The 14739-nt window shown below is 44.9% G+C and overlaps 1 protein-coding gene across 1 annotated transcript in view; it reads right to left on the reverse strand.

The window, feature by feature from the left end:
* The window catches only part of CNOT6L (CCR4-NOT transcription complex subunit 6 like), a 49970-nt gene that overhangs the window by 17425 nt on the left and 17806 nt on the right, over positions 1-14739 (reverse strand). Inside the window, exons 2-5 of the mRNA XM_054989708.1 lie at positions 5969-6090; positions 4954-5140; positions 2836-2921; positions 520-609 (exon numbers count right to left, since the gene is read on the reverse strand). Of these exons, the coding sequence (XP_054845683.1) occupies positions 520-609; positions 2836-2921; positions 4954-5140; positions 5969-6080 (475 nt within the window). The 5' untranslated portion in view covers positions 6081-6090. The remainder of the gene's footprint in view (positions 1-519; positions 610-2835; positions 2922-4953; positions 5141-5968; positions 6091-14739) is intronic.

The raw sequence follows: 14739 nt of genomic DNA on the forward strand, positions 1-14739 counted from the left end.
TTTGCACACTGGCATCCAATGCCACCAGTAAGGAACATTTTATACAGTACATTTGTACATTATACAGTACAGTACAGAAACGTTTATACAATATACAGCAAGTTCCTGACATTCGGTCACACTACAGTGCGACCAAGATTTGTATTTCAGGTTGATGCATATAGTCAGGAGAAGGCTCAGCTCTTTAATTGCAGAGATTCATGAAGGGAGTGTTTATCCCCTCTCCCAACGGCACTCCAAGCACACTCCTTTTACTTTCTCCCACATCAGCTAACACTTCCCATGTATTGCTACAGGGAGAAAGAAAAGCACTATAATTGGGGACAATGTAATTTGGACAGCAAAACCTGTCCATTCCACCAACGGGGTGCAGTGAGTTTCTGTGGGCACAGCGCACAGGCAAACTGCTTCCCTTCCAAGAGTCCTTGTGATGTAAGCGTCACCCCCTTCTCTTTCCATCCCAGCTGTAAGAATGATGAACATCTCCCTACAGCCAAATAGCAACTCAAAGGTTGTTACCTGCTAGATTGTCAAGCATGTAGTTCAATAGTTTTCGTGTCCCATCTGGGTCCTGGTACAGGCTGAGAATATCTTGCGATAAAGGATTGCCTGAAATCCAACCAAGCAACGTTTTAATGCACAGAGCCAGCTCGAGGCATCGCGGTTCCAGGGGGAGCTGCAGAGACCCAGCAGGACCCTCTCTCACTTTTGAACTGGAGGACCGCATTTCATTCCTCTTAATATTCATACAAAGCATTCAGAGCTCCAGGGCGAGATAACATGGCCAATGGTTTTTCCATCCCTAGGGAACAAGGCAAATGCCACTGGTCCCACAGACTTCAGAACGACCTATCGGTGAATCTGTGTCTTTGCAGCCCCCAAGTTTTTGTCATTTACATACAAAGCTCCGCATGCGCTCTCATCGGATCACCCCAGGAAGAAGCAGCTCAGCCCCAGCACGCCACGGGATCAGTGAAATAATTAAGACTCTCCGCTTTCATCCAAATGCCTTTCTGCTCTTCTTGGTTTGAGCAATTATTCCCTTCCAGCCGCACCATCCCAACCCCAACTTGAACGGCCTGCTTCTCGAGACACATTCTTGATTCAGCCCACTGAAGTCACGGGGCCGAGGAAGAACTAGAGTGTGACTTGCTACACAGCCACATACCTTGATTTCTTTAGCTTGACTTCCTTCAAGCTGGTAACTCTCCCTTCGCCTACTGGGCATGGGGGCGGGGGGAGCCAGTGCACAAGCTCTGAATGTCATTGGTCCAAGGTTCAACCCCTGGGGCTTTAAAGTTTAAAAAAGCCTCTCTCGCATAGTCTGGCTGGGAAACCTTAGGACCTTGAAGGGCAGCTGCCAGTCAGAGCAGATCATAATGGACCAGATGGACCTAGGGTTCGACTTGGATACAAAGCAGCTTGGCAGGTTCACAGTGGCACTGATGCCTGCTACTTGCCCTGTGCCCTGGCAGCGCTGGCAACTCTTCCCTGAACATTCATTAAGGTCAGAAACACACCCAAACTCATAGCAGCCCAATGGCAAAGATGTGTCTCGCCACAAGTCAATGAAGGAAGAGTAATTATTTTGACCGTTCAAGAACGGCATCAGCCAAGAACGGTACAGGGTAGTAAGAAAGAGAGGACATGCCTCAGCATGAACGGTGCTGTACTCTCTCCACTCTGAAGTCCTTAACAATACACAGAGCAGAACTCTGGCAACGAAAAAAGGGAACTTCTGATGCTCTCCTCTCTGAAATGAATTCCCTGCAGGAACTGCATGCTTTCTGCACTGGTGGGAGGGGAGGAATGAGAGGTGCGGAATACGTGAAGCTTCCTGCTGCTGAATGAAACCAGTGGCCCATCAAGGTGAGTGCTGTCTACTCTGGCAGCGGCTTTCCAGGGTCTTAGATACAGGTCTTTCGCACAGGGCCGGATCTAGGGCTGCCGGCACCCAGGGCAACACAAGTCCGGAGGGTGTGCTCCTGGCGCTGTGTGATGACGTCACTTCTGTGACATCATCACGTAGGGCAGAGCTTGCCGCCCAAGCGGCAAGCTGGGTGCCCTGGCGTGCTGCAGAGTTGGCGGAGGCAGCGCAGGGGGCTGGGAAGCCACCTGCACCATTCGCCTGTCCCGTAAGACAGGGGGTGGCTGGCCGCACCCCTATCTTGCAGGGCAGGCAAATGGCGCGGGCAGCCCTCCGCGCTGCCTTTTGCCTGCCCCGCAGGACAGGGGGCATGCAGCAAGTCGGCCGCCCCCGGTCCTGCAGGCCAGGCGAAAGGCAGCGTGGGGGGCTGGCAGGCCGCCCACGTGCTCCCGGTGGCTGGCAGCTGTGCCTGGCACCCCCTCCTTGGTGGCGCTGGGGGCAGACTACCTCCCTGCCCCCCCCTCGATCCAGCCCTGCTTTCGCATCACCTACTACCTGGGATTTCCCCCCCTTTCCTTCTGTTTTTCAACTCAAATGCTGGGGACCGAATCAAGGACCTTCTGCATGCCAAGATGCTCTGCCACTGCCACGAACCCTCCCCAAATAACAGCAATAACAAAGCCTAATCTATTTCAAGGGTTTGGACAAAATACAGCAAGGTCTAAATGAAAACGAAAGGGAACAAAAGACCAAAAAGGAAAGATTATCATTAATTCAGGACTTCTATAAAGCTTATCGTGGAATATCAATATATAAAAAACAGAGGGACAAGAAACCTGCCGACAGTACTCCTCACAGCATTTGGCCCCATTTGTCTGATGAAAAAACACAGGAAGAAAAAGTGGGCAGGGAGGGCCTGGAAACAACTGTGGTTGTGTTCATAACAGATATAAGTATCAACAGCTTACCTTTCAGACCTAGTGTTTGCAGCTGGAACAGCCGGCCAAGTTCATAAGGCAAAACTCGTAACAAGTTGTTGTTTAAAAGCAATTCCCTAAAAGCAGAACATATTGCCAACATCAGCTTAAATGGAATACTCGTGTGAATCCAATTAACCTGGAAAGTTATCAGCTTTATTTTTAATATTCTGCAAGTGGAAAAGGGCCACAGGAGCCTTTTCCACTGTTGGTCAAGTAAAGAGATGGTAAGCATTAAAAACAAACTCCCCTCCAATCCCTTAACCCCAAATCACACACAAATGCCACACCCAAGCTCAAAAGAATGACAGCAGGATCAACAACAGTTTGGAGAGGACAATTTAAAATTCTACGTCCAACTTATTAGCATGTTAAAGGTAAGCAGAAACCTGAACGCCTTCCAACACCCTTCTGATAATTGTGTTAGTCTGTTGGAGCAAAAATAGGCAAGGAATCTGGTGGCACATTAAAAACTAAGAACATTTTATTCCAACATAGTCCACAAATGTTTATGCTATGTTAAAAATGTTATCAATGCCACAAAATTCTTGTTTATTTTGGCACCAGGACAGACTCCAGACTAACCTCTTTCATCTGTCATGAGATAAAGAGAACTGTCCTTTCCAGTGAGTTAACAGTTCAGTGACCCAAGGGAAGTCAGGTAGTAAGGGCCACATAAGACATGACAGCAAGGAATTTGTGGTGTTTTAAAAACTTGATAGCATCTTGGTGTGTGTAAAAACTGGATAGGGGCTGTAATGCTGGGGGACAACATTAACTGTTCTCCCACCACTTCTGTTATCCTATTTAAATCCCTCCCAGCCCAGCTCATATGCACAGCAGAAAAAGCTCTCAGGTTGCATATTGTTTTTTAAAAACCCACCATCCCCAATGGAAATCTGATCAAAGATCTCCCACCATCTTGTTTAGCTGCCTGTCAAGAGCAGATGAAACATCCTGGAATTCCTCATCCAGCTAGATAATGGCTGTCACCTGGATACAATGGTCTCTGAATTTCATACACAACTAAGTTGAAAAAGGAAGCTAAGACAGAGCAGGAGAGAAGATGCAACGAGTATGTTTGACAGATTTTTTTTAGAAGACAGCTCCTGCTCCAAGAAGAAAGTACTGCTTCCAGGGGTCATTTCGTAGAAAAAGAGCTGGAGGAACTCATTAGCATTCCTCATTAGCATATGCCACACCCCTTGACCTCACCGGAAGTGTGTCATTAGCATGACTGATTTGCATATGCCACACCCCCTGACATCACCTATCCTGGCTGTTTTGGACCCAATCCTGGCCATTCAGGACCGAAATTGGGCCCAAAATGACAAAAAGGGGCTGAAAATGGCCAAAAACAGGCCCCAAATGGTCAGGATCGGGCCGCTGTTGAGCAGGAAAGTGATCCACCACCTGTCAGAGGTCTGATCTGAGCCGTTTAGGCTCCAATCCAAGCTGAAACGGGCCCAAAATGGCCGAGAGTCAGGTGGGCGGGGCCACCTGACATGTGACCTCTTTGGTGAACTGCCTGCATTCCCCCTCGAAATGAGCCCTGACTGCTTCTCCTCCAAGGCCAAGGCCATTTAAGTCATCTTTGCGCCTGAGTTCAGAAAAAAGAAGAGCGTCTACAAACAGCAAACTGTCTATATGAAGTTTGTGAAGAGGCTCTGTCATGGAAATTAGCCTGACAGCAAAAGACCATTCAAAGTGATACTACATGTGAGGGTGCGCTGGGGGCCCCTAACAAAAATGGCAACTTCAAGCAGAGTTCTCCCCCTCCATAACGTGTAGGCAAACTTACCCATGTCCTGACATCATCACGCTGTCCATTTCCCTGCCTCCGCTCCACATCATTGGCTGCTGCTGACGAGGGCAAGGCAACATACAACATGACAACGTCAGAACACGGGTACGGTAATGTGTAATCCCGCCCAAAGTTGTACAAAAGGTAGCAAAATGAACTTGCTGTAGTACGGTCCTGATGCTTCAAGGACATCTAAAGCCAAATGAAGCTATAATTAATATTTCCTTTAACTCTGGCTCGGCTGCCATCACAGCCAAAAACCATTCAGAGATCGTTATTTTGGAGAAGGCAACAGTATTCCTCACCTGAGAGATACCATGTTTCCTAGTTCTGCTGGTAAACTTCTGAGCTTGTTGGAGGAAAGATCCAGGTAAACCAAATTCTGAAGCTTGGCAATATCAGGTGGAATGCGGGTCAGATAGTTGTCGTTGAGGTGTAGAGCAGTCAAGTGCGTTAGCGACCAAAGTGACGTACTTAAACTCCGCACTCTACCTGAAATGAAAAGCGTGAAGACAGCGTGTTTCTGCAGGGCTTTAAAAGATTTCACTCTTCATTCTTCCGAAGAACATTTTTGACTTCCCCCCCTAAAGTTTCCTATTTTTCCATTACTGGCCAGGGGAAAATAAGGCAACTGGGGATTAGTTGAGATAGGAAACCATCTTCTCGTTCTAAAATTTCCCAGCCTGTTCACAGATAGTTAGAGCGGTTCCTCAGTGGAACAGGCTTCCTCAGGAGGTGGTGGGCTCTCCTTTGGAGCTTTTTAAGCAGAGGCTAGAGGGCCATCTGACAGCAATGTTGATTCTGTAAACCTAGGCATATCTTGAGAGGGAGGGCGGGAAGGGCTACATCAGTGCTTAGTTCTCATGCCCAGGGTAATGCCAATCGCCACTTTGAGGTCAGGATGCAATTTTCCCCGGGCCAGTTTGGCTATGGATCCTGACGGTGTTTTGCCATCCTCTGGGCACAGAGCAGGGGTGACTGAGGGTGTGTGGGGGAGGGAGGTTGTTGTGAATTTCCTGAACTGTGCAGGAGGTTGGACTAGATGACCCTGGAGGTCCCTTCCAACTCTATGATCCTTCAGACATCCAGTTTTTTACAAGCCTTCTCCCCCTACCATCATAAGGCGACCTTTTCAGCCATTTCATAAGGATGTCCACTTGTATCCTAATAATGCAAATGGTTTATGAGAGCAAGCAAAGCTGCATCAGGCATCTTAAGTCTTGCCATGGAGTAATGAGCTTGCTGTTAAATACATGCCAAATCATTCACAACCTCGGGAGGCAGGCGGATCATTTTTAAAAAAAAAATCTGACGACTCACCCGAGATTTCCAATTCTGCCCAGTGGGACTTCTTCCCATTGGCTACCTCCTCCGCTGACATGATGGTGTAAATTCTGCGAGGATCTGGAGGATCATATTTTTCCTTTGGCATCCCTGTTAGTCTGAAAGATAACCCACATAATTACTACTATACAAGATTCTCGTCACAAAGAGGCCCATTGAATGTTACAACTAGAGATGGGCACGAGCCGAAATACGAACCAAAGTTCGGCACAAACCGGGCTGGTTTGTGGTTCGCGAACCAGCGGTTCGTCAGAGCCCATTTCTGATGAACTGCCATGAACTTTCAGTTGGTTTGTCATTGCAGACAGCCTGGTACCAAGCAATCAGTTTCCTAGGCAACGGGGGATGGACTTTCTGCAGATCTTCTGCTGACCCGGAAGTGACCGTCTGCTGATCCTGGGAAGTGACGATTTGCTGACCCAGAAGTGACGTTTTTACGAACCAAAGAAACTGGTTCACAAACCGGGGCAGGTTTGTGAAATGTGACGAACCGCCTCGTTCGTTTCCCCCCCAGTTTGTGCCCATCTCTAGTGATCACAGATGGTCCCACCAGATTCAGCAAGCTAGGCTTGCTTGTCTCAGAACTGTGTAGTGGTTAGCGTTGGTCTAGCATTTAGGAGACCCGGGTTCAGTTCCCCACTCTACCATGGAAGCTTGCTGGGTAACCTTGACTCAGTCACAAATTCTCAGCCTAACCTACCTCACAGGGTTTTTATGAAGATAAAATGGAGGAGAGGAGAGTCATGTAAGCCACCTTGGGTCCCCATTGGGTAGGGGTATATATGAAGTAAATAAATAAATGACTAAATCTCAAGTTGGGCCAAAACAGTGAGAGAATAGTGAAAGAGAGAATAGGGAAGCCTGAGAGCCAAAACACACGTTAAGAAAAACCTAGGTTCAGCACGTGTTCTCTTACCTCAAGGTTTGCCGGGATCTGTAGGAGTCCTGGAAGCTTAAAGTAGGCGTCCTGGAAGCTTAAAGATCTGTAGGGGTCCTGGAAGCTTAAAGTCCTGGAAGCTTAAAGGATCTGTAAGCGTCCTGGAAGCTTAAAGGCGTCCTGGAAGCTTAAAGCTTAAAATACAGGCGCCTGTATTTCCCTTTCCCTTTTTGCTGCTCTGTAAATGCTAAACTTTAAGCTTCCAGGACTCCTACAGATCCCGGCAAACCTTGAGGTAAGAGAACACGTGCTGAACCTAGGTTTTTCTTAACGTGTGTTTTGGCTCTGATTCTAGAATGGGAGAAAGTGTCGAGGGGGATCATCAAACGTACCTCTACTGCCCATGCCCCACCCTTCTGACACTTCTCTCCCCCCAAGTATTGCTCTCTTCAACTAAGCTCCAAAACCAGAGGCAAATCTTGGCTGGGGGGGAAGTATTTGAGGGGAAAGGCACCAGATATGGAGGGGGGGGCTTAGTCACTTCATACAGAAGATCCAGTGATGCACATAAATCAAAGACACAAGGGAATGAATAGCCCAATTAACCCAGACTGATTTTAGAAAGTATTCTGATTTCCAATTCCACAACTTAGACAATAAGATTATTACATATACAACCCAGGGCCTGGATCCTATGAGCAAGTTCTGTGCATGCCAGAGAGCCCCTGCAGAAAAGCATGCTTCCTCTTGCACTAGCACTTCTGTTTGTACAAGTGCTCCTTGAAAACCATCGATCTCCGTAAATGGTAGCGCAAGAGGGAGAATGCTCTGTAGTAGAACCTATTCAAAGGATTCAAGGCCATGTCTCCAAAAAGGCTCCCATGAATTTGACTGAATGGCCAAAAGTGGTTTATTAAATAAATCCACTACAATATCTAAGTGTAGGTTCAATTCTTAGCAATCTGAGGTTGCCACTTATTCCCCCTACCCAAGAAATACGGTCTTCTAGGAAGGTTTCTACCTGAAAAGTTTTTCTAGGGATTTTTCTGATAATCACAAGTGTTCTGGCCAGGCCATGAAGAAAGATAGGGGCATTTTTTAAAGCACGCACACATGCGCGCGCACACTCTCTTAAATTAAACAGAGGCACTATAAATTCAATCATAACATTGTTTTCCAACCTTGTAATTATACAAGCAAATCGGCAAACACTTTTCTTAAGAATACTGGCAGTCTTACAAATAGGTACGTTCTAGTTTTTAAGCTCCTTCACACAGACCTACTCCCTTCCCAGAGGTGCTATGAAGCTCTAGGCACAAAACTGTAAAATAGTTCTCATTACGGGATTCTGAAATCAAAGTGCTGCTTATGTATACATATATGCGTGTGCACACACCCACACCCACACACCCCTCTTCTGCACAGGCCAACACGTGTAACTTTTTAAAGCAAGGGTTTTCAAAACAGACATCTAACAGGAACTCTGTCATAGACCCTAGTTCTCAGAAGTTTTTTTCTGCTTGTAAACACAGGAGCTTCAAATTATCTTGGTATTTTGCATCTTTCTGCTCTTGGCTTTGAACTCTAACCCAATGGGTGTGGCCTTCAGCAATGTAAAGGGCGCACCACTAATAAGTTAAAACACAGAAAAATCCCAGCACTCTGTTGGAAAGCATAACTTTTTCATGGTAAGTTCTTGTTCTCCCTTCTAACCATGATGACCGGCTCTTTTAAGATTGGATGTAAGGTATTCACAGCTGGTAGCACAGCCTCCATATTGTATCTTGTTTAACACAGAACTGTTCTGGAAACAGTGCCTGACTGCTGCAGATACACACCATGACCCCAAACGAGTTCATTCAGAAATAAGGCCCTCTGATTTCAATGCAACTTACTTTCACATCCCACCCCCACCCAGGGCTTTTTTTCAGGGGGAACGCAGGGGAACGGAGTTCCGGAACCTCTTGAAAATGGTCACATGGCTGGTGGCCCCGCCCCCTGATCTCCAGACAGAGGGGAGTTTAGATTGCCCTCCGTGCCTGGAGATCAGGGGGCGGGGCCACCAGCCATGTGACCATTTTCTCTGAGGGTAACCCACTGAGTTCCACCACCTCTTTTCCCAGAAAAAAAGCCCTGGCTGTAATAGTAACCCTGTGAGGTGTCTTAAGCTGAGAGACAGTAATTGCTGTGGCAGAGTGGGGAATGGAAACCAGATCTCCCTGGTTCTGCCTCAATTCCTGAAGCTACAAAACCAGGAAATAACATCTATTACACACACAGAGACAAACGCACATAATTTTAATGGAAAAATTCCAGTTCACTTGAGTGTAATAAACTGCTATTCTTCTGTGAAACCAAATCTGTCTGAAGCAAGAGATGCTATACAGGCTATTTACTGTATTACCATTAACAATGGATGCTATTTCCATGGATTGGTGATTCTTTTAGACTAAAATGCGAATTTCAAAAGTAAACTTAAATTGCTCCCTTCAACTAACCGAAGCAGTTAGCTCTATTTCAAAATATATGCACATTACAATATCCCTATGCAAAGAGTTTGGATAACTGTCTGTAACTATATGCAACAACATTTGGTTAAAACATGTTCGTTACAGTCCCCCCACCGATTTATCAACAGTTTGGCCTTTGTATTTTATGAAGACAAAACTATCCTCAAGGCTAGAGGCATCTAAGAACAACCTTGAAATATGAGTTACCCAAACAACTAGATTCCAGTATTTTATCTCCTTGAAGCATTATTGTGTCAAGGATCAGAGGTACCAGTTCTCTCAAAACAGCTATTATCTTTCTGACCACGTTCAAAGGGGAAAGGAGTTCTTGTGCCTTTAGCAGAATTGGAGAAAGGAAAATTTCCGCAAGGACAGCTGAGCGAATGTTGCAACCCAAAGTAGGAAAACACTATGCCTACAGATCCCCTCCCCACTGTTCTATGATACGGCTTAAACTTAAGTTTTACATGTAAATAACTCATCTGAGCATACCTACAAGTCGCATGGGAAGAACAGAAGCAGAAACAAGAAGTGGTACATTATTACCTTGCACACACTTCTATTATGGGAAAACGGTATGTGAATTTGACACTGCTGACTTAGCCTCCTAACTCCATGGTATGGTAACATCATAACATCAAGACTCGACTACTGTAATGCACTCCAGATAGGTGCCCCCTCAAAACCAATCAGAGAATACATGTGGTGCAGAACATCACAGCTCAATTATTAGCAGGAGCTAGGTAGAGCACACGTATTACCCAAATTCTGTAGTCACTCCACTGGTTACCCATCAGTTACCAGGCTCGATTCAAGGTTTTGGCTATCCCATATCTTGGCTTCTCGTATCTGCAGAACTGCCCGCCTCCCTATGCTCCAACAAGGCAGCTTTGCTCATCTGAACAGGAACTTCTGCAGGTACCACCCAGCAAATGGACAAAATCGATTGCCAGTACACCTGCATTCTCTGTGGCATCCCCCACCTTACGGAAGGGCCTACCTGAAGAAGTGAGGAAAGCTCTCACTCTTCCGGTTTTCAGCAAACTATGCAAAACGGAATCATTCAGTAGAACTTTTTTAAAACAGGTAATAAGGCCGTGCTGCAAGAAAACGGTTCAGAAAGATACTTTGATAAATGGATCAGGGCTGTAGTACTGCCTGTTGCTCTAAGTATGCTCCTCCTGAGTAGTTTCCACATTGCTTAATGTCATGTCAAATGGCTTATGTTTTGTTTCAGCATTGTATTAGCTCTGTATTTGATCCATATCCTAATGTATACTGAATGTCCCAACATACTGAGAGGGTTGATCTGTACTGTGTAAGGTGCTTTGAGTCTCAGTGAGAAAGGCAGACTATATATAATATTAACATTAATCACCACCATCATCAGAAAGTGCAGCGTGATCTCACAAAGTGACTATAAAAACCACCACAGTAAAGTAACTGCAGCAATACATTGGAATTTATGCAAAATAATGTCCACGAAATATGGGTGGGAACGTTTGCCTGAGAAAAGTTGTTGAAAACGAGCAAGTTAAGATCTTGCGGGATTTCAAAATCCAAACAGATAAGAAGTTAGGACATTCCTCTGGATAGGCGGGTAGCCGTGTTGGTCTGCAGTGGAACAGCAGGATTTGAGTCCAGTGGCACCTTAGAGACCAACAAGATTTTCAGGGTGTAAGCTTTTGAGAGTCAGAGCGCCCTTCTTCAGACACTACTCTGGGTATTACTGCGGTTGAATGTAAGCAGGTCAAACTGAGCAATGCGGCAATCCTAGGTGACAGCTGAACTGAGGAAAAAAATATTGAAAAGGTAACAAAATATCAGGATCTAAGAAATGAAGTTCAGCGCCTCTCAGAGAAACACACCGTCGTTATTCGAGTAGTGATAGGAGAGCTGGGTGTGATTCCAAAAGGACTGACTAAACATCTTGGCAATATTAACAAGAGATAGGATAACAACTGGACAAATAGCAGCACGAACTGAGTCTTGCCACATACTAAGGCAATGCCTCACCAACTCCTAGATTCTTAGATAAAATCCGAGGGAGCGAAGTCAAAAAATTCCAGTCCAAACATCTGGTCCAAACTATAACATCCAATAAAACTAATACTAGAACTAATACTAAAAGTAATAATTATAATGAAGAAGAAATAAAAGTAGACAGGCAGTTTCATAGAATTCCTACATGAACACAAATAAAGCTACTCTGTATTGAGACAGACCAGCAGCCTACCTAGTCCAGTATAGTCATCTTTTTCTCCCCAAGGGTCAAAGAGGATAATAAAATTCAAAAACAAGGCAATGAAAACAGTACAATGGATACAACAAAGATTAATAGTGCTGCTTGCTGTAATCTAAGAAGCAACAAGTATATTCTTGAGGAATGTGTAATACTGGAACTGTATGGAAACGCGAGGAAGCCTTTCCTAACAGCGGCTCTGACCAGCTCTTCTCGCCACTTACTTAGAAGAGATCGGACCTTTGCAGAATGTTAGAAGAGCTCTGAGGCTACACTGCAAGGCTACCTCATACATAATCACAGTCACTTGAGCAGGCAGCTCTCACACCCAGCATGAGGATACAGCGGTGAACAGGCCTGTGGCCTTGAGGTTGGTAGGTGAAGAACCTGTAACCAAATAAGAGCCATTTATTAATTTCCAACCTCTGCTAACGAGCAGCGTTTCTGATTTTAGAGAATTACACAAGTCGAAGTGTGCTGTATTCTAGGGCTATGCTGTTTGCTGTTGTGGGTTGCTATTTAATTTTGGTGTACCACTACTGTATGGTTCGTTCTCTAAAAGTTTTAGAACAACATTATTGTAAAGCATTTCAAGGATGTCAAGAGGTCAGATGGTATGCTAGCAGAACTAGTTCTGCACAGGGATGCCCAAGCAACACCGGTAGCCAGAAGTCCTTACCCAAACGATTTTGGTTGTTACCCCAGATACATCCTTTCCTGCAGAAAAACTATCTAGTCACAGTTGTCCGTGCCTTGGTAAAGGCCAAGGTGAATTAGTGTGATGGACTCTACATGGCTTTTTGTATTTGCCTTTGAAAAGCAAAGGAAGTCTAGAGGACACGGGGGCGGCCAGGAGAGAAGGAAGGGGAAATAGTGTAAGGAAGGGAATTCGGGGGAAATGAAGTGATCCCTCAAGTCCTTGCGGGTTTCCCTGCTTGTAGCGCCCTAAAGATCTTCGCTGACTTCCATTTGGTTTCTGAGTACCATTCAAACTGCTGGCGCTGATATACAGTAACCAGGGCAAAGGTTCTGGAGGGATGCCTTTTTCCTCTACGAGCTGTACACACTGCTGTTTTCAGAAGCACCAACAAGCTTGGACCAAAAGGAAAAATTCCAGGTGAAGTTTATGTACTCTTTAACTGGTGAATTTTATGTTCAAAAGTGTTTTTAGGCAATGTAAACAGCTCCAGATTCTGTAAATAGAGAGGTCCGGGAAGCAGACCAAAAAATGGACTAGGCTTTTTGCTTTCAAGGCTTATTTGTCAAAAACAGCTTTCTGCTAGTTTGTTTGCCTGGAAAGGACACTCACGGCAGTAATAGATGGCTTACCAGGTAAGACTGGCAGTGTTGATGATCTTGAGAAAAGCATTTCATGTGTCTAAAAGGGAAGTCAACTTGTCCTGCCTGCACATTCAAAAATGTACACGTATCAAATAATCTATCGATATCCCACATCTCTAAACTTATTTGTAAATCCCTAGGGGCTAGTTAGGAAAGATGAGGTAAAAATATTTTACATTTTAAAAAACCCATCCAAATAATACTAATGCTTCTAGAGATTCATGAGACAACTTTATCTTCCCCACAAAGCAAATTTTTCAACCATGGGATGCTAGGAGTTGGGATATATTGTTCATCTAACACTCTATATACTCCATGACTGTTCTCCTGAGACAAGTGAAGAAAAATCTCACAATCAAGAGTTAGAGAATATAAACTTACTTTAAGAGCAACTATATTAATCAAAAGGCACCAGCCAACCATTTGATAGCCACATGGTTATGTCCATTAAGCAAGACCCCAAGCCACAAACCTAAACACTTTTGTTCAAAAGAAATCACAAAATGTAAACACAAACAAAATTGAAAGACTACTGCAATGTATGTGGGCAGTCACACACACACAATGTAGGGGCACAACAGCGGACACCACTGATTGTGCCGCTGGACATAAATTCTGCTGTGCACAGTATAAGTTGATGCAGTCATTGGATTTAATGAATAAAATGTTAGTATTTTATTAAGCTATTTATATTAAGAATATAAATATACAAAATACAGATATTTCAATTATCCATGTAAAGGCTCCTGGTAGAGGCATGAAGTGGGTCTGTTGTGTGGCAAGAAGATGTGGTTATGGTTGTAGATGCAGTTTGGAAATCAGCCACTTACAAAGAACTCCCACCTTAAATGAGTGAGAGCAAGCGTTTCCATTTCCTTCCTCGCTAAAAGCAAGCAAGCAAGCAAAACAAACCAACCAACCCCAGGACAGACAGCTATGCAGCATTCAAGTGAGGAGACACCAAAATATCGGCACGCACCAATGTCCTAACAAAATTTTGTGGGACTGCAAGAAGTATTTGGTGCAATAACTGAAGGAACTCTCTGAACTTTAGCATTTCCTAATATTCAGTTTTTGCGTCTGTATACAAACCTAAAAAAGACAAGACTATGAAAATGACAAATAGGTTTGGAAGCATGTGCGTCAGCCTGTTGAGGGAGTATACCAGGTGGCAAATCTGGTTGGTTGCCCGGCAATATGCTGAAAAGCCCCAAAACTGAGAGTCTTGAGAAGGCTCGAGAGTCGTCATTCCCACTCAACGTAAATTCAGATGGCTGCTTCCGAAAGGAAGAAGCACCATCTACATAAAGTTTTGCGCGCATTGGAGTCCTTGCTTAGCAGGCCCAGCTGAGGGAGAGTAAAAATTTAAGCTGAAAGAAACTTAATACCAGAAACCAATGACAAAGTTATTTTGAGGGAACTAACTGTGTAAACACCTGCTGGATATGAACGCTGGAGTACAAACAGGGCACATTAACACCAAAGAAATTAGAAGTGTGGTTTGTGGTGGTCAGTAACTGCTGAAGGAAAAGAAAAATAGGGAGTTATATTATTCTATTCTAAAACAGGCTTACTATTTTGATGCCTTTTCCTTGTTCAGGCAGCCAGACTGGGGGCTGTGACAGCCTGACTTGCCTGCTATATCAGTCATCTAATTCAACTCTGCCTGCACAAGTACAGCCTGCCTCTCTGCACCACAAAAATGAAACAAACAGAATAGGCTCTGGGTATATAGGCCCCATGGACTCAGCCAGGTGTAAGCAGAGGCAGGCACAAT

Source organism: Eublepharis macularius, chromosome 10 (assembly GCF_028583425.1).
Source record: "Eublepharis macularius isolate TG4126 chromosome 10, MPM_Emac_v1.0, whole genome shotgun sequence".
Taxonomy (NCBI): domain Eukaryota; kingdom Metazoa; phylum Chordata; class Lepidosauria; order Squamata; family Eublepharidae; genus Eublepharis; species Eublepharis macularius.